Here is a 20,863-nt window from a genome sequence, read left to right on the forward strand (position 1 = left end):
GAGTGCACGGTGAGGAATTCAGAGGCTGCGGGACTTTACTGTCCGGATAAAACAACTTATTTCTCCCCCAGACAAAACCCGGAACACGGACGGAACGAAGAGGATAATTGCGAAAATGCGAGTAGAAATCCAGGAAGAGACTGTCTTCTTATTAAAAATTCAGCGCGGGAGTACAACCGACGTTATCGCCCTTTCAGATGACTTGTGGCTGCACTGAGGGGAAAAAAACAACATTACTTATGGGCTTGAAACGCCGTTGAACGGGGAGAAACGAAGCGGAATTTTTTCCCTCAAAGTGAGTCAAAAGCATTTCCAAGCGGCCAAAACCAAAGGGAAGGGGAGGAGAGGGGGGCAAAGAAAACGCCCTGCTGCCTGTTGCTGGTATCTCTAAAATTCAAACTTTATCGCCGTGCTGGAAAAATGCATCCATCACCTACGGGAGGTGATATTACGAGAGAGTAGCTTCCCATTCGCGTTGGAGCACGAAGCGACGAAGCTGGAAAAAAAAAAAAAGGCCTAGCTACTTGGCAAGTTTGAGAAGCGGGGAGTCTCTTTCTGCTTTGGGAATATTTTCTCTTCATTGTGCACACTATTCCTATCGGAGGCGAGTTGGGTGGGCTGAGAGTCCAAGGCTGCTCTGCGAGGCCCACGGCCATTAGCCAGGAACAAAGACGTTTCACATGTAAACTCAAACAGTTTTTGGGGCGAAAAAACCCTCCTCGTATTCAGCACTGTAACTTTTTAACTCACCGACGCTGCAGACATGTCACTCGGCGCCGAGAGAAGGATGGAAACCCGGCTGAAAAAACTGGAGGACATGATCAGAGATCCCAGATCTGCCATAAACTTGGAAAGTTTGCTGGTGAGTCTAGTGGTGGATATACCTCATATATTATTAATAATTACGCCATGCTGTCTATTCGCGAAACGCTAGACAAGCTTAGTAAGTATGCATATGCTTAGATATTATATTGGCATTTATATTTTGCTACCATTTCCACATTTTTACCCGCTGGCGAGCCGTTCCCGTTTTTTCTTACAGTAGGCAGGCAGACTGTGATGCTGCCCAGGACGACAGTTATTGTCTATTAATCTATTTCTCATCTCCATCAGTTATGAAACGGTCCTGCTGTAAAGTTTCCATTCCGTCTTGCACAATATATTCCCACTGTAACGCGTTTGAAGAAGAAAAAAAAGAAAACAGCCAAAATAAGAGCACATGGTCGACATAGGCCTAACTAATAATTAAGCCAGAGTGCAGACAGTATAGCTGGTGGCTGTACGCACTGTCTGTGCAGATTAGGATTAACTAGTTGGGAATGTGCATGTCCTACTTGGTCTGTTTATGAAGACTAATATTTCCGGCTAAAACTCCCGCCTGGATAGGAGTTGGGCCCACTAGACCAGGACAGCCCCACTTCTACTGTCCACTGACAGGACAGTGCTAGATCCATACACCTATCCACTGTTGTTAATGCACTGATATACATGGTTGGGCAGCTATTGTCCACCCAATCTAGTCTTCTTTTACATTAGACTGAGGAAAAATTCCTTCTCTTAAGCGTTTTTTAGACCAGTTGTTTATGTACAGGCATGCTTTCAAATATACTTTAACCTGCACAAAATGAATCCAATAGCATGAGAGATTATGTCTTTCCTCTGGTTTAATGCAAAACTTGTTGTGGAAACCTCTGGAAATCTTCATGATAAAGCCTCAGAGATAGTTGTAATCCCAACTAAATGAAGGAATGTTAAGTCATCAGAAAAACAACACCGCTGAGCATGCTATCCTCTGCATGACCGATTGATTTTGCAGAGACATTTTGAATCAAAGTTCTCGGTAAAATACATAAACTTATGGGTCGACCATTCAATGCGTTGTATGTCAACATTGCCGCATATTTCACCTTTTAAAGCTACCTTAAAACTCATATATTACAGTAAAAACAGACTGTGATTCACGAGTCTACAGGATGTGAATCATGTAGATGCTACTTAAAGGCATTTCTTTGTGTTGCTTTCCCAACATAAGTTTCCTGGGAAGTGAGCTGTTGCCTTGCCAACATGAATTTCCTCTGAGGCGAGGTGGTTAGAAGTTAAACTGGTGATTTCAGATGCAGATTCTTCAGTTGTTACACAGCTAAGACCGGCATGCCACTGTGTTTGCACTCGTTCCTTCGTGTGTCTCGATGAACCTCGAGCAGTAACCTTTTTTGGAGCATCAGGGGAAGCACCGATACCGTTATTGGGCCTGTGAAAGGCTATGTTTGACATTTCCAGTGCTGCAATCTGAGACCAAGAGCTGCATGTAACATGTCAGAAATTGAAGGAAAGAATTTGTTTTCTGTTTTATTCACTATAACACAGCAGAAGTTAGATCTCTCTATGGAGAAAAATAAAGTCTGTATTTTTGAGTAATGGATCAGTACTCTAGCGGAGGAGACTTAATACTCTGAACGGTGTCCAAGGTGACCAGGGAGGGTCGTGTCGGTGCATCTCTGGATAAAAGCTTTTGGTGAGTGCAGTCTAGGCTTAAAGCTTCACTAGGCAAGATTTATATGTCAAAATACACCCGTCTTATCATCCTAAATCACAAAGTGGGGCTGCAACAGAGAAGAGTGTCCCATCTCCCTCCGATTCAGACCCTGTAGATTCACCCTATTTGCCCAAAATTTCTAGTGTCAGTCATTGGTGGGAAATCTTCTCTGCCCACAGGAGGAAGTAATGGAGCAAAATCCAAACTGTGTCCTAAACAGCAGTGAGCAGCGCTCTGTCCAGAGAAAGCTGGACTCACCAACATTAGATCTTTTCCTCTCTCATCTCTTTGGTTTCCTTTGGTATGCGGCATCACAGAGCAGCCCGGTTTGTAAACATGACGTCATGTTACAGGATTTCTGGGTATTGAAGTTACCCCTTGCTGCCATTTGGACCCTAGTGTAGCTTTAAAGTTACATCACTTCCAGGGGTGCTGTTTGGATTTCTGGGCCCCCAAACAAGATCTGACACCGGTCCAGCACACCAATGCATCTATCTTAAACCCTATCGCCTCACCTCTCTAATGGGCCCCGTCTAGCTTTGGGCCCCTGAAAGTAACCCCCCTTTCCTCCCCCACTACTAGCAGCACTCCTGATCAGTTCTCTGAGCTTGCCTTAAAACACAGAGCAGCAGAATACTTGGCTGAACACCGCTCGTGTTTACTTCCTGCATATGAGTCGGGGAGATAGAGGTGTTGAGTGTTCTAGACAAAAGTTGAGTGGGAAGCATGCGTAGGAGGGAACAGGCTGCAGTTTTCCATTTTTAGCAGCCTCAGTGCTGTCGCTGGGATCAAGAAGTTTGGTTGCTGAGGGTGGGATTCTAATACGCACACACACACACACACACACACACACACACACACACACACACACACACACACACACACACACACACACACACACACAGAGGGTTCAAAAATGTCCCTCTGTGCAGGTGGCATAACATCGTGCATGCTTTTTTGTGCCATAATAATTGCTCACAGGCCCATTTTCAGTAAAGAATGAATCACAACACCCCTGCTATTCTGGCATAGCAACAGCAACAACAACAAAAAAACGGTAGAAGAAGCAAGGTGGAAGGCTTGTTGAGTCGCTGAGTAATAGATTATGCAGTCTCCTAAATAACAGCTCAGTTAGAGACACTGAAGAATTAATTTCAGGGCAGTAATACCTTTCATTCCTCTTGAGGTTGAGTTAAGATGTATTTAAGGCTTTGCTGAGAAGCTAAGGCTGACTGCCCTAAGGCTATGGAAAGCTGACTGGGTGAATCTGCTGCATCAGTCAACTGGACTGAATGACATTCCTCTAAAGAATGCTGCCACATCGACCATCTTTAAGTTAGGATATACTGCGCTCTATCACTTTAAATAGACTTGGATTAGTGAGCAGCAGGCCTATCCTTGATCAGAAAGTTTGCAACATTTTTCCTGTTACGTCATTATATCCCTATAATATTACAGACCGATCTTTTGATAAGACACTCAGGGCCGGTGCTACAACAAGAATAGAAATCTAGCCTTAGAATATGATTTTGTGTCCAACAGAGATTCCACTGAAAGCAGTTTTATAGCCTAGAATGAAGCCTAATCCATGTCTGTGAAACAGCCAAGTAGCCATGAGAAAATTGCCTGCAAACAACGTCACAAGAATGCATCTGCTTTAAGCTCAGTACCCTCCTACATTATAGTCATATAAACTGTAAACCATGTAGTGCCTCTATCAGCACTAGAGCCGATGCAACCTAAAGTATCAGCAACCTTTTCCCTGTGCAAGCTGTAATGATCTTTATTTGGCAGCACACCATTGCTGACTGAAGTGCTGGACTCACTTGGCAGCTGGGAGTTTAGTGAGTGATTGCCGAGGGCGAGCAAAAGAAAGGGCATTTTTCCAGATAAAAAAAAAAATTGACATTTGATTGCAGTCACATAAGTTGCCTTTCTGCCGTCCTTAAGGAAATGACCTCATTGAGTAAATAGTTGGCAGCTATATATGGGGCTCAAAGTCCCTGCGAATGGCTGCACTTTCCCCTTTCACTTTTAGCCTTATCTCTCTTCTCTTGCTCTGCTTCTCTCTCAGCCTCCAGCCAACCCCCCACTCTTGCTTGTTAAACACACTGCAGGTATTTTACCCCAGTTGGAGCTCCAATTTGGGCATCCCAACCGGTTTGAGTTGGGAGTGCTGTCAGCCAGGTCTGAAGAGATTTTTGGTGCAGTTGGAATGGGTAATTTTGTAGTGTGATGGGGTGCATGACTCAGTCTAATACCTTGCTATTCAGATAGTGTCAGATAATTTCAAAGTCTTATTTTCTTGTTCCAGCATAACTTGTGTCCCTCTGGTTTTGAACTCTTTTGGGGAAGAGAGCATTTTTCAAGACTAGATATGTGCCTGCTGTTTATCACACACCCGGGAGAGCAGTGTGGGAAGTCATTTCTTAGTCTTAGTCTTCCAAATCATCTCTCGTGACACTTCCTGGGTACCTCTTTTTTTTATACTTGCCCTCTTGCATCTGCATTCAGAATGACGCTCAAACTACGCAGCATTAGGAGGTCAACTGAAAGTGCAGCTGTCTGTCACATAGCCGAATGCACTTGTCTTATTCAGTATTGTCCATTCTCTTGCCTCCACTCTTTTTTCCACTTTCTTTTTCCATTCACTTATTCTCCTCTCCTCGCACCATATGTTTGTCATACTTCTCTTCACCCAGCATGTCTCTCTGCTTCCTTCATTTCTTCCCCTTCTCTTCTCTGTTTCTTTGCTCGTGTCTCCCTTCCTGGTATCTCCCTATCATTGCTTCTCTCTACCCTCTGCATCTCCTCTCTCCCTTCATTCTCCATCTTTTCCATTTCTTCCATTCGCCCTACCCTGTCCCCCTCCCCCATTCGCCCTACCCTGTCCCCCTCCCATAGTTGGACTACAGTCTTCCCTTGTATGTGTCAGTTTTTAGGGGATGTGGTGGAGAGTCAGGGGGGATATCCCCATTCTGTCTTTCTCTCCATGTCTTTAGCCTGAGAGTCGGTGTCCGGTTTGTCTCGGGAGTGTAGTTGAGTTGCTCGCAGGCAGCAGCAGTCCCGGCTGCAATGTGCTAGCTGGGAGAAACACTGCCTTATAAGGCGCTGGGGACGGTGGCCCCGGCCAATTTTTTTTGGAAAACAAGCCAGTCTCTCTGCTCCACACCTCCTCTGGTGAGACGGTCGGGCCTCTCCGTGGCCTTTTTTTGGTTTTTGCTCCACTCCAGTGAAGAAGACCCGGAGTCTTCCGGGTGTGCAAGCCCTCATCAGTCTTAAAATATGTCACACTTCACTTCAGGGCTGTAGCTTACAGTCTCTTCAGTGGCCACAACTAGGAAACATGATCAGGGTTTTCCCTGCCCATTAAAACCATAGGCAGTCCTGCTGAGTGTTTTCTGAGCACCCAAGATAACATGCAACATATTCTGTGTCATTTCTTTGTATCAGGGTTTCAGAACGGACTCCAAATAATCTTATTTCACCTGTAATTTATTACCTCCACCAACAAAGTTGGAAGGAGTTTATATTTTCACCTGTCTTGCTTTGTATGTTTTTTAGCAAGATATCTCAAAAATGTAGGAACACACATGGCTGAAATTTAGTGGATAGATTGCTCTTGGCTCAAGGATCAGTTGATTAGATTGTGGTGGTGATCTGGATCTGTGATTTCTGTCATTGGACTATTTTCGTTTATTAGCCATAACTATTATGCTGTGTTCATGTGCTGGTGGGAAAGTGCAACATCTGGGACTTGCAGGTCAGCTGTTAAAGAGCATTGCATTTTCATTCTAATTTGTTGGAAAATCAAACCCAGAAGACAAATGGTAAACAAACAAAATCTGTTACGGAGGCTGCAGCTTTGACAGTTGGAGAATTGTTCAGCGTTGGCAGCAGTTTGCTCTCCACCGAGTGCCTTCTAGATGAATAGGTTGTTGTTGATCTCATTGCTCTGATACGCCAGACAACTTTTTGAACAACATGGCACGTTAACTTACTTCAATTCCTACTGGCAGGTATGTCAGAAATATTTAATAGGATTTACACAGTGAACAGGAAGTGCAGTGTAAGCTTGTTGCACCATTGTTGCCCTAAAGCATTGTCCAAAAAGTTGCCCACTTTATCACCTAAGCCTCTTGTAAAGCTAGTGATTTAATGCATCAGAAATGCATTAATAGATTGCACAGTACAACAACAGTAGTCAATTGGTTAAGTCCACTACTGTCAGTGCATGTCTTGGCAACAAAAAATACCCCGATTGATTAGCCTTTATTTATTCTATTCTTTATGTATTCTCCTCAAGGACAAAGGATTCCACAACCCGCTGTAAAACATTCATTACAAACTGAGCAGCCATCAAAGTCTGTCTCTCACACACACACACACGTCACAGCACCTTGACTAGAGCTTACGTAATACCTTGGACAAATAACAGAAGGCATCAGCAGGCCACAGTGTCAAATCCAAAATCCCACATACAGAGATGTGGTGAGGGACACAAAAACATAGGCAAACCATAATCTCCTATTAGGAATGAATGGGAGTTGTATGTCCAGAACAACTAAAATCTGGATAAAACCTGCAAAATCTTGTCCTTGACCATAACCATAATGACACTAGGACTAGTAGGAAGACTGGAACTGGATTTCCTAATTTGTTCACATGGTTCTCATGTTAAAGAAAATACATTACGTGCATGTACACCCTGAGAAGATCCCGTCTTAATCTTACGGATCTTCTTGTCTAGACACAAGGCTGTTGGAGAGGCGATGTGGCCGGGCACCTAACAGTGCATTCAACAACAATGCGTCATGGTTCAGCTCAAGTCGCTTTAACTTGCAAATACAAAGGACAGTTCCTTTGCTAATAATTCAGCTCTTTGTTTATATTTTGGATCTGACAGCTGGTAAACTGAACCCAGTCATGCAAAGCGGACGATCTGCGTTCAACACTGGCTAGATACACAAACCCCAGTGTTGAACTATTACTGTTGGCTTCTGCAGCATCTTAACATTGTTGGTCAGTGAGCGTTTTAAGGGTTTGTTACCTGAGTCTGAGTGTATTTTTAGTTTTTAAATGAGGGTTTGAGTGAGTTCAGGGACAGGAGTGGAGAGAAGAAGAGAGAAGAGAGGAGAACAGAGGAGACTCCCACGCATAATGCTCCATCCATCTGGCCTCAGCATTATCATTCCATCACAACCTGCTGCTGAAACACAACCTCCCACTCACACACACACACACACACACGGGCACACACATGCTTATACACAGGCTCGGGCACTCATGGACACATTCGCACAAACACGCACACAGAGAAGAGGGATGTTCATTACTCACTTGATGTTAGCAACACAGAAGCTGTGCTAAAGACATCTAACAGCAAGAGTGGAACAATTCATCACGCATATTTATGAAATAGTTTTGGATTGTGAATGAGCACATGCATCTTTCATTCCTTTTATCAAACCAAAACAAGAGCGTTTGTGTGTGTGTGTGTGTGTGTGTGTGTGTGTGTGTGTGTGTTAGGGTTCAGGTGATATGGATTTGCGAAAGCTGATACTGATACCAATGTTTGAAGTGAAGCTGTTGATGGATGATATTTTGTGCCGATATTCAATATCTATAAATTTGACCATTTTCATAGCAAAAATAAATTCCAAGTGTTCATCCCTGACTGACACTGACTGACCGATATTGTATCCAATACACAAATTAAAAGGCCAATACAACCGATACATTGGTGTAACCCTAAGTTGTGTTGTGGACACTAGGATAGTAGCAGTTATTGAAAATCTCCACCGTGAGAGGCATGCTACATTACATGACAACTTTGCCACTGTATTGTCCTTTTAGTTTTTTTAACAAATGGAATATTACCACAACCATGGAGCAAGTTGAGTGTAAGTTCAGCTTAGGGCCGTGGTCGCATGTCACCTTCTCTTTTACCGTTTTTCCTGTCACATTCCTCAGCATGATCTTGTGCCAAAAATGCATAGGGCATAGGAGCATGGGACAAAAATCTGTCAAATGAAAGAATAAGACATACTGTAGCTGCTCCCTGAGGGGACATTAGCTGTGCTTTTTGCAAGCCTCTCCAGGATTCTTGCTGTTCTGTGTCTTTCTTGGAGAGTTATGGGCCCTGCCTGGCACGGTCCCCCCAACTCTGCCCGGCCCTCCGTTTATCCGGACGACTATTTTTAAACGTCTGGAATTCGATCAAAACATTAGCTTTCTGCTCAAGCCTTTTAAAGCCCAGAGCACCGCTGCTTGTTTTCTGTTCCACATGCCTAGTGATGAGATGGGTAGGAGGGAGGGGGGTGCGAATGGAGCGGGCAGGGTTTCCGATGCGCTTTGAATAGTTGGGTTATTCCTCCCTCTGTTTATCCCCTCTCAGGTTAACATCATCGCATTCCTGACTGGTCGAGCCACGTGGCTTTTTATAGGGTGATAAAGAGTGGAAGCAGGCAAAGGGAGAATGACAGCTCAGTAATGTCAACAGCAGGTTGGGTAAATAAGATGGAATAGAATAGAGCCCGCTGAACCAGACTGCTTATAAAACTCTTGCCTGCTGCTTCTCTATGGCTTCAACTCCTTTCGACTCTTTGTATTTTTCAGGAGTTGCCAAGCAACCCAGCATAACCCGTTGACTTGATTACAGTATAGCCGAGATAAAAAGCTGAAGTGCAATCTACTAGATATATAAGAACTGGGACTGATAAGCCTAACTGGACAGATAGTCATACCAGCCTGTTACTGTAGTTACAGGACAGATATGACCCGGTCACACCAGTAACCAGTATATCAAACTGTGGTGTAAGAACTGACTTGCTTTGTAATTATTTAGATTGTCACAAAAAAAGATTTTCACCTGGTAAGCTGAGCCAACATGACAGTGGGTGAGGAAAGGAGGAGTGGTGGCGGTCTGGAACAAGTCCAAATATGTCAGATACATTAAAGTTTAAATAACTTCTCATTCCAGTTTCACACTTCCCCAGACACTTGTCAGTTATTTAATATTTATAAAGAGCTGCTTTGACTCAGTAGCTGAGAAATGTCCTCCAGAGGCTTGTTGGCATTTTTTTTTTATAGTAATGCTAATGGAAGCAGATGGGAACAGCTCCACGCAGCCATTTCTCTTGTGTAACTCAAGTGAACTGCTTGTTATGCATGAGCTACAGGGAAGTCCTGAAATCTTAACTCATTTCATTTTTGTCTTGAATATAGTTCTGTATAGCATTTAAAGCGTTAAATACAGTGTTGGAGGTGTGAAAAATTGTTGCGGTTTCTGCTGCTGAGAAATAAGTCCAGCCATGCAGACCTATGTTCTAATAGGTCTACAGTTTTAACACTGATTTCAGTTGCCAAATTGGACTTTTTTCTTTTTAACTGCCATTAAAAAGGTCTTAGAACATCTTAAGTCTAACTTGATGAAACTTGCAGACATCCTGGACCTACAGGATGTCAAAAGACTTTTATAAGCAACAGTAAGCGCTCGATAATTGCGCATGAAATATTTGCTGTTGCTTGAAAGACGTTTTGCCAAATAAAAAGTGTGTGTGTCTGTATGTGCACACACTTGTCTGCATGCATGCATTGTGTACTTTATTATGCGTGCCGGTGGCATGCATGTGTGTATTTTCCTTTTTCTTGGCAGCAGGCTCATGCAGAGCAGTAGTAGCAGAGAATGCTGCCTCAGAGGAAATGACTTGCACACAGGGACTAGCTTCATGACACAGTGAAATTATCTGCCAGCCCTGGGGTGGGGTGGATCATTTCCTGTATTGCTGAGCTTGTAGGGAGATCCGCGTGTGTGTGTGTGTTTGTGTGTGTGCACGCGCGCCCCCCGGCATGTGTATTTTTTTCCCTTAAATAGTAGTTTTGTGTGAGGTCAGTCCTTTAATGGGGAAGTGAGGTTTAGATGATGAAACGGAGTGTGCAGCTCGCTGCAGACTGACCGGAGCAGGGCAGAGAAAGATGGAGAGAGCAGGAAGAGAGACGGATAAGATAGAGGGAGAGCAGAAGAAAAGGGCAACAGAGGAGTGAGAGAGAGGGGAAGAAAACGAGGAGAGAGGAAGTGAGAGAAACACGATAGAAAGATCGTGTCATCCTGACTAGCAGTGTAGCCACAGAGAGAGGGAGAGGGAGGAGAGAAAGAGAGAGAGAGAGAAGAGGAAGAAGAGTGTGAAAGAAACCAATTGACACCATTGGGTCAGACTGGGGTGGCTGTACGCTCTGTTGTAACGTTTGGCTTGGCGCAGCGTTTCAAACAGCTCCGCATTGACCGTTGAGGAATGCACAAGTTGATAGATGACTTCCTCGTTGTGTGTTATGCACTGTAGCGATTGGGGGTTTGCATAAGTCTGTCTTTCGCTTATTTATTGGTTGCCATATATTGACCTGCGTCAAACTATATCCAATATAAAAAGATTTAATACTACAAATCCTCAGCTTGTGCTCAGATAACCTAACACTCTGCTGCCAGTAGTACAGTCTTATTCCCAACCGCTGTTCCCCACAGACACAGACTCACAGTTCTGAAACTGGAGTACAACGCCACCTATGGTATCACTTTCACTCTTAAATTGATTTACCGAGCTCTTGATACAAGGACTGACATCAGGCAGCAATTAAATTTGAGATTCAGGTGGATTTTGCTTTTGCTCTGATTGTACGTATTAGAGCAAAAGTGAGCTGAAAGTTGCAGAATGCTTTCGTTAAGCAAGTCCTACTCCTCAAAAATGGCTAGAATATGAATAATAACTAATAGCTGATATGCTCAAATAAAAACCATGATAAGGGATTGTATTTACACCAATGCAGTGGTGCATGGTAATTACCAAAATTACCAACTTTCAATCCTAGGAGTATAACCTCTTTCTTCTGATATTCCCTGGAGTCCTTTTAAAAAAATGTGATGTGTAGACTAATGATAAAAGCTATGTTTCAGCTTTCATTCCCTATAAGCTGCACATGGCAACAGGGATCCCCGTGTAAAACGGATTCCTTGCTGTGCTCAGATACAAATATTGCACAAATAAGCAGTACCAGATATTCATGAGTGTGGTAAATAAAACTCTCAACCAATGACTGCATGCTGTGCCGAGAGGAGAGTTCACTGCATTTTCTTTTGAGAGTGACTGCTTCCGAAAGCTCGCAGAAATCGTCACAAATTGAATGAACGACAGAAGCCTGTTTATCATTTGTCAGTTAGTGATGAACTTCATTGACAAAATATCACACTACATCAACTAGGCTTCTGGTGGCAGAATTAATCATTTTCTCATCATGAGGAACTGGGCTTTTAGTTTAAACCTTTTTTTTTGCACAGTTTTGAGTTGTGTGTGCAGGGAGGGGAGTGAATTTTTCCAGGTGAAGCTGTTGGTTTTCATTCAGACACGCTAGTATTCGTCCACTACACGCTGTTACTCATTTTGTTGACAGATGTGGAAGTGTTTTTGTTCTGTGCAATGGTGAGGCGATATACAGGAAATCAACTCTCCCTAAAAATCGCAGTCTGTGGCGTTTGGCTCTCAATCATCTTCAGTCTGGATGTAGGCCCGCTGTATGTAGCCCAGTCAATCCTGTGCTCCACTGACTTTATTGGGTGGTAAATGTTTGCCAGTTGGCTTGGCCCAATTTTTTACATCAGAGAAATAAGAGTTGGGAGCATTTCTTTCTTTTTTTTTTTACTTACCATGGTGCTATTGCTGCAACTCCATAGTCATCAGGAAGTAAAATGTATATTAGTCCAGTCAGTCAGGGATGAAACACTTTGCTTCTTCTATACTCTGGTGCTCTCAAACATCCTCACGGTTTGAAAAATATTTTTTTACAATCATATCTGGCTTTTAAAGAGCAGAATCTAGTTAATAAAATGAAGTAAATCTCGAATTATTGTGAAAATGTACAGGTAACTTTGAATCTTCACACCTTGAGCTGTGATTTTCACACAACCATAATCCTCTACTTGTATGCAAATGAGTTTTGATGATGGGAGAATGCACTTTAGGTTTTCATGTTGGGCTGCATAACAGTGAGTTATGGTGATATATCTTTTTATGATCAGCACATACTCTGGCATTTTGTAGTAAATCACATTGTTGTATGTGCAGTGCCTCTGTCTGTGTACAGTATGTAATATGCTTTAAGCTGTGTTTGCTAAAGGGTCAGTTTTATTCTCCATAGACGTGATAAAGGCAGCTGATCATCAGCTAGGGAGCTAAAAAGCTAAAATTACAAATCAATCAATCACATAAACTGATAATTAATTAGGCCTATGTTGCAGCGTGGGACTGGACAGAATCGGTACTTATTTTTCCTCCAAATGGACCCATCATTTAGCATTGCACTACATAGATTTATGAAGTATCTGATTTCCTGGGTACCTGATGTCACTCCAAAGGGGAAGATGGAGAGAATCTGGGCAGGAAATTGCAGGATCCTAGTCCTAGTGTTAATCCCTCCTATACAGCATTGGCATACTAGCTTGAGGGAAGCGTGTTTTACCAACTAATTAATTCACTCACAGATTATATTAACTAATTCACTCATTGATTATATGTCTTATGAACGGCCCTGCCTCAAACCAGGTGGTGCTGGTAATGCAGGACCACAAACTAGACCCAATATATCACAGTAACTGCACTGTGATCTGGCAATTTAATTTTCTCTGCCTATCAGCCATAATATCATCGATTTCATGGAGATTTTCATAGTTTTCACAATTAGATTTTGCAGAAAGACTAGTCTGTTCAGATGGATGTTGTGCTTTCTTCCATGTTTTCTGTTCAAACCTGAAGGATTGTTCTTTCTTTCCTTGTAGGACTCCATAAACGCCGTGGTTTTAGACTTGGACTACCCTGCACTACGGAAAAATAAAAACATTGAAACCTTTTTAAACAGATGTAAGTACTCTGTGTGTGTGTATGTGTGTGTAAGACAGAGAATGAGGATGTTTACCCTCATTTACACTTTGTGTAAATTGAACTTAAATTGAATTTAAATTGAATTTAAAAACAATGTTGTTATTGGTTTATGGGCACTTGTGTCTGATTTGAATAGGTGACATGCCTTCTGTTTTTTTGACCCTAGATGAGAAAGTCATGGGGCACATTCGGGACCTCCAGATGAAGTCGGAGGACTTTGACAGAGTTAAAGTAATTGGCCGAGGGGCATTTGGTGAGGTTCAACTGGTGAGTAGTCTTTGAAATGTATGCTTTCATTTACATCATATTATTTTGGCTTTAATTTTCAGTTCAACCTGACAATCAAGTGTGCTGTGCAGTGAGCTCATCTGTGCCTTGGCTTTCTAGTAAAGACCTCATCTGTAAATATTCCAAATGCTGATAAGAATTTATAACAATACCTTTCTAACTATGAATAGCCTGGTATATATGATTGTTTTGCCAAAGCTACATGTAAAAAGATACTATGAGAGAGTACCTCTCTAACTTTTCTGTTGGGTGTTAAGTCGTGGCTCGTTATTCCCCCTCCACCACTCAGGTGAGACACAAAGCCTCTCAGAAGGTCTACGCCATGAAGCTACTGAGCAAGTTTGAGATGATCAAGCGCTCGGACTCAGCCTTCTTCTGGGAGGAGAGAGACATCATGGCCTTCGCCAACAGTCCCTGGGTTGTACAGGTGAGACAAGTATTTAATTCACTGCAGATATATTCTCAACCAGATAACATTTTGTTAACATTTTGATTAAGGTAATGGATAGACGGGTGCACACCATGTTTTTGCTGGCCAAGTATGCACAATGTCCACTCATATTGATATTGCCCATTTTGACCGTCTCCTTGGTCTAATCATATGGCATCGATTCATATAACTTAGCATTGTAATTAACAGAAAAACGTCATTCAGCAACGATGTAGCATGGTGCTGTTTGGTGCTCATTTCTTGGTATGTTTGACCTTTACCAGTACAAAGTATTTTAGGCACCACTAGTAATAGGAGCTTTTATTGATGTGTCTGTTTGTGTGTTCAGTTGTGCTGTGCCTTCCAAGACGAGCACCACCTCTACATGGTGATGGAGTACATGCCTGGCGGCGATCTGGTCAACCTGACCAGCACCTACGACGTGCCGGAGAAATGGGCCAAGTTCTACACGGCGGAGGTGGTGATGGCCCTGGACGCCATTCACTCCATGGGCTTCATCCACCGCGACGTCAAGCCGGACAACATGCTGCTGGACCGACACGGACACCTCAAGCTGGCCGACTTCGGCACATGCATGAAGATGGACTCTGTGAGTTGTGTCCCATCGCTGAAACATCGGCACAGGAGCATCCCAAGCTTCTGAAAAATATCTTATTTCTAGATGAATGAACAGATCCTCTTGTACTTTTGGCAATGGTAACAGAGTTGAAGACTTGTTCCTCTGTTACCTTTCATTTAATTCAAGAGCAAACTTATGAATTGGCTTGATGATAGTGCGGCTATTTATAAGGCTAGGAGCCAGGATGCCGGCTGTGAGTCTGTACTGTCAAAACTTTCTTGTAGGATTCTTCCTCTGAAGGTTATTGAATTTCTGAGTTATTGAATTTGTCTCTGTTTCTGTTGCAGACCGGCATGGTGCACTGTGATACGGCAGTCGGCACTCCAGACTACATCTCTCCTGAGGTGCTGAAATCCCAGGGAGGAGATGGGTATTATGGGAGAGAGTGTGACTGGTGGTCCGTAGGGGTCTTCATCTTCGAGATGCTGGTTGGTCAGTGAACATTTCTTTTGGTCACAAGAATGTCACAGGACAAGAGTAGAAAAATCAAGCTATACTATACGTAGCATTTTGGAATCACCTCAGTGCAAAAAGCAACTGTTCATTTCAATTTGCCATTCTAGTATATTATAGCTAACTTTAGTACCGTAATCTCTGTTAGGTGACACCCCGTTCTACGCTGACTCTCTGGTGGGAACCTACAGTAAGATCATGGACCATAAGAACTCCCTCAACTTCCCAGATGATGTGGAGATCTCCAAAGACGCCAAGAATATAATCTGTGCCTTCCTTACTGATAGGTATAGGGAGCTAAAAGAAGGCGCTAACTGAGTCCTTCATCCATCCTTCTGTCTGTCTATCCATCTGTCCACTCAACCAACTAATCAGTCTTTCAATCTTTCATTCGGGCAAACGGGGGCGAGTTACAGGGTCTTAAGTAAGGGGATGGGATGCTCTTCTCTGTTACAACTCCACTTTGTTTAATAAGACGATTGCATTTGTACATAAAGCTCCTTTACATGGCACATTTTTAAAAGGATGGCAATAATGTAACATAAAACATTCTAAAAAAGAGCAAATTCATGAGAAGCATTGTGTATTTGTTGATAGGTTGTAGTGTCGTAACCCATTCCCACCACTGTTTAACAGAGGACAAATGGACTAACTGTAACTGTACTCATTGTTCTACCACTTATTCAGTCTCTTTTGTTTTGAGGGAGGTGCGATTGGGCAGGAATGGCGTGGGAGAAATCAAGCGGCACCCTTTCTTCAAGAACGACCAGTGGACCTTCGACACCATCAGAGACAGTTAGTATTACCACAGTTTAATGGGGAAGCGTTTTCAGCTGGTCCTATAGAATGACTATTTTAACTGGTGCAAGGACTAGACTTCACACAATACCTCCTTTCCCACAATTCACATTCTCTCATGCTTCTTTCTCTCTCTCTTTCTTTCTTTCACCCTCGTTTCTCCTCCTCAGCGGTTGCCCCTGTGGTCCCGGAGCTGAGCAGTGACATAGACACCAGTAACTTTGACGAGATAGAGGAAGACAAGGGCGATGTAGAAACATTCCCCATGCCTAAGGCCTTCGTCGGAAATCAATTGCCCTTTGTGGGCTTCACCTACTTCAAAGAAGACCAGTAAGGCATCTGTTTTTCTAACTTTTCCTGTTGATTTGTGAGACTATTTATGTATTCATTCAATGCACATATTCATGATCTGCACATATTTATGTACATACTATACATCCGTATGTAAATCTTACAATGTGAATACCGTAGCTTGTAATGCGCATTTGCAGGCCTAAACTAATTTCTTTATATATTTTCTTCCATCTGAACCCCTGATAATGTGAATAACTAGCAATTCATACTCACATATCTGCTTCAAACCTGTAAATCTGTCAAAAAAGACGTTGGATCTTCATTCATTTATTTGTTGTGTTGTTCTCAAGATGTTCAGTTACTGTAATTACTTGTTGTGCTTGTCTTACTGTCGGCTGTATCCTGTTCTCTGCTGCAATGACTCATTTATCCCACAGGGATCATTCAAGTTTCATCTAAGCATAATTTAGTCTAATTTACCTGAATTTGCAATTGGTGTAAAACACTCACAGCATGTAGAATGATCCATAACCAACACTAGATATGTAGTAAAACATTTAATATATGACGATGGAAGCATATTGATTTTGTCCTTGTCTTTCTTCAGGTTACTAAGTGCTTCCAACAATTCCTCAGTTGCGCATGAGAACTCAAAAGGAGAGGTAGGTACTTTAATTTCTTAACCATAACATACAGCTGTTGTGTGTCTGTGAGGTGCAGCTTGGGCTGCTGCAGTGATGTAGACATTTATCCAAAGCTTCACAAGGAATAAATAAAGGGGGCATAACTTGAGATTACCACACAGAACAGGCTTGTCCACATCGTAATCATTCTAATTTCATGACAACACAATAAGTGTCAAGAGCTGAATGTCAGTGACACAAAAGAGGATTTCTTTTGCTGATCCCATGACTTAGGGTCAGCTTTTGGTGGAACTTCTGTGGTCTTAGCTACGCAGAAAGACTTAAGCAGCTTTCAGTTAAAAGCTAATCGGGGGAAATCTCACTCTCACTGAATTCGTTACTGAATGAATGGCTTCCACCCAATACGATCAACCTCAACTTTGGAGTTAAAAAACGGCTAAAGGTCCAGTTTATAATAGCAGTTGGACGTCCCTTGTTGAAACACTGTTACCAGACTCCTGTGATGTATTGGTTTTAAGAATTTTTAAGAACTTTTTTTTTTGAGGCTGTGAATGGTTTTTCATTTGTTCATTCTGCAATCCCGTCTATCTCTCTCATTAGCTCTTATTCTTTTTCTTTTCCTAGCATGTCGCTTTTGCATGGTTAATCACAGGAACACACCTTACTATTGGTGGTTTGTAATTTTTGGTGATCCAGGAATTGAAGCTTATTGTACTGGTCTGTTCATTGTGATTCGCTCTGGATAAGAGTGTCACCTAAATGCATAAAATGTAAATGCTTTATTACATAGTACACAGTGGAGAGACAGGGAGGATGGATGAGCTAAAGAGTGACATGTAACAAAGGTTGTGAACCCGATTTGAACCTGAATACATGATATGTGCTTTAGCCCACTAAGCCACCATGATGCATGTGATTGGTTGATCCTTTTCTCTCCCCAGTCAGCAGCACTGCAGAAGAAACTTCACCAACTGGAGGAGCAGCTGAATAATGAGATGCAGTCCAAAGATGATGTGGAGCACAAATACAGGTACATGAGGCATAGAAAAATAACATGGTAATGGTAGCGATACCCTGATAACAGTAGCTTTTGTGCTCCAAATTTTGCACCACTAATGTACTTCAGCTAAGTTGTCACATGACCATAATTGTCAGAACTGTCGTGATTGTCCTCCTTTTTCCTTTCTGCAGAGCTGCCACTAATCGTCTAGAGAAAATCTCCAAAGAACTTGAGGAGGAGGTAGGCTAATTACAGTGGAACAAGCAACAGGCATTTGTTAGAGATCACTTCTATTATTCTTCGCTGTATACTGCTATTGCTATTCACTGCTGCAGCAACCCAATTTCCCCACAGAGATCATTGAAGTTTCATCTTGTCTTACTTCGCACCTCTTCATCTATTTTTCATTCACGTCTGTCCTGTTGATGCCCTTTCCCACAAATCGTATTTGAGTCATTATAATAATATCCCATAATCCACACTTGGTCATGTTTCAGTTAAATGCTAATGTGTCACATCCAGAGAGATTCACCTGGAGGACTTGTGAGTCTAACCGAACTCTAATAATCACATTAGACTGTCTATTTGGCTCCGAATTGTGTTAGGCCTCAATTGGATTGTCTGGAACCAATTCCCATAAAGCCAGTTATGGAATTGTGGCAGCGTGAAAACCGACCCTGTGGCACTTTTTGAACAGAGTATCTAATGCTTGATCGCAGGTGAGCGGCAGAAAGAGTCTGGAGTCGAATCTGAGGCAGCTGGAGAGAGAGAAGGCGCTGCTGCAGCACAAGAGCCTGGAGAGCCACCGCAAGGCCGAGAGCGAGGCCGACAGGAAACGCTGCCTGGAGAATGAAGGTGACATGGGACATACATGGGACATGCATCTCACACAAACATAGATACTATACATAGGGCTGGCTATCCAAAAATAGTACCTTTTAGTATTGGACCGCATCATTTTTTGCCATCTGTATCAATCTCAAGTGATCAAAAGGTATTGAAAGGCGCTGAAAAGCTTTAAAAGATCAGATTGTTATTATGAAACCTCAGATTCTCCTCTTGTACAAGGGAATTAGAACAGAGGAAATCAAACGAGTGCGCTCAGATTATATCCAGAAAAGCAGATGGTACGTGGCATGTACAAATGTTTACACAGAAAATTAATTACCCTGTTGCATGATGAGGTGTGTTTTCGTTACGGAGAGAGGCATTGAAATAGGAAGCGTTTTTAGAACTGCCAGCAAATTCGAAGCGTCAGAAATCGGTGTTAGTGAAATAAAAGGATCACCTCCTGATTGCTTGATCGCTCCCTGTATGAAGCTCATCAAAGCCGCCTTGTCTGGCTTCTAACTGGGACTGGAAGGGTTTTGATGTGTGCAGACTGAAATGGTGAAGGTATTACTGCCACCAACTGGCCAAAAAACAGTGGGTGCTAGTAGAGCATAGGAGAAATAACAGTTCTCATAGTTGCTGTAACTAAAGGGATGAACCTGCTTACTAGAGGCATACATTCACACACCTACTCTTTTTTGATTTGTGGAATAATTCACTGTCTCGTGCTCACTGTGTATTGTATAATGTACACTACATGACATCTCTTGTCACATGTTTATGTCAATGATGTTTTTCTTTGGACACTTCAGTGATTTAAAAGATCAGAATAAAGGATAAATAAGTGAGTTTTACAAGTAACTAGAGCTCTAGGAGGAAAAAGTAGATTCTTAAATTTGCTTTTCCTCCTAACGCTTCCACATACCAGCAGGCATTATATTTTATGATGCGTTTTAAAAATTTACGACAGCACTATCAGTGTGCGTACTCTTGTCGTAGTTTTATATTCTTCTGTTTACCTGTGGGTGGTTTGGGATACATTTTTCACTTCTCCGCAGTACCTCAATGGGTGTACCAGGGTTGGGGTTAAGCTGTGGGTATTTTACTTTTAAAGATTTTTTTGTTGTAGAGAAGATATAAGAACCTTACTGCTGTAAAAGTTCATCCATTTTCAAATTCTGAAGGAATTTCTCTCTGGGGCTTGACTAAATTAAAACTGAAATTCTCTCTGTGTTGTGCAGTCAACAGCATTCGAGACCAACTGGACGACATGAAGAGAAGAAACCAGAACTCACATATTTCCAATGAGAGGAACATTCACCTGCAGAGACAGGTCAGTCACTTAAGACGCCTACTATGTTCTCCTGTAAAACTCTATTGAATATTATTAGCTATTGAATAGATATTGTGATCCGTTTACTTATAAAATATTAACATTTTAGATTGTTGTGATTTGTAAAGGGTCTGTATTTCTTTGATTGTTTTTGCGCAGTGAGATCAGAAAACATTTTATTATGTTTTTTTCCCAAAATGGAGAGAAAGTGTTTTGGAATGAAACCCTTCATGTGGACAGTAATATTTAGATATTACTGTCCCTATACACTAATGCTACTGTATTGCACAGTAGCTAGTTGGTCTCTCATACAATACTGAAAGATACTAGTTTGTAGAAGTACTTGCAGTGAATATGAGTATATAACAGGACTCTGTACTCTTAACTCTGAAAAATGGGTTTGGCCAGCAATGAGTAAACCAAAACAAACTGCTAACTGATCTTCAAACAAAAAACTTGAGCAGCCTCAACCGTACTGCTGTGTTTCCATTTGCTTTTAAGTTTTTTCAGGTTCCATTAATCATTGTCTTTGACTCATCCAGAACTCTGTTTATAACACGCTTCGCCAAAATACTTAATGGACAAACCTAATAATCTTCAGTAGCTTAAACACACAGTGCTATATACATCTAAACATGTGTAACTTATAACTTATCCCTTGTTATTAGGTTTATGGTGGAGAATTGGA

General features: G+C 42.1%; 1 protein-coding gene across 2 annotated transcripts in view; it reads left to right on the forward strand.

The window, feature by feature from the left end:
* Positions 1–20,863, forward strand: part of rock2a (rho-associated, coiled-coil containing protein kinase 2a) — a 34,086-nt gene continuing 13,223 nt past the window's right edge. For both annotated transcript variants that reach the window (XM_071522624.1, XM_071522623.1), the window contains exons 1-14: positions 1–862; positions 13,362–13,443; positions 13,631–13,731; positions 14,042–14,179; positions 14,532–14,792; positions 15,110–15,254; positions 15,424–15,562; positions 15,979–16,070; positions 16,244–16,403; positions 16,975–17,029; positions 17,953–18,041; positions 18,203–18,251; positions 18,731–18,866; positions 20,084–20,175. In XM_071522624.1, coding sequence (XP_071378725.1) covers positions 764–862; positions 13,362–13,443; positions 13,631–13,731; positions 14,042–14,179; positions 14,532–14,792; positions 15,110–15,254; positions 15,424–15,562; positions 15,979–16,070; positions 16,244–16,403; positions 16,975–17,029; positions 17,953–18,041; positions 18,203–18,251; positions 18,731–18,866; positions 20,084–20,175 — 1,638 coding nt within the window. In that variant the 5' untranslated portion in view covers positions 1–763. The remainder of the gene's footprint in view (positions 863–13,361; positions 13,444–13,630; positions 13,732–14,041; positions 14,180–14,531; positions 14,793–15,109; positions 15,255–15,423; positions 15,563–15,978; positions 16,071–16,243; positions 16,404–16,974; positions 17,030–17,952; positions 18,042–18,202; positions 18,252–18,730; positions 18,867–20,083; positions 20,176–20,863) is intronic.

The sequence above is a fragment of the Centroberyx affinis genome, unplaced genomic scaffold, assembly GCF_046629955.1.
Source record: "Centroberyx affinis isolate AG114_WGS23_722 - 3 ecotype Tasmania unplaced genomic scaffold, CSIRO-AGI_Caff_v1 ptg001012l_1, whole genome shotgun sequence".
Lineage (NCBI taxonomy): Eukaryota > Metazoa > Chordata > Actinopteri > Beryciformes > Berycidae > Centroberyx > Centroberyx affinis.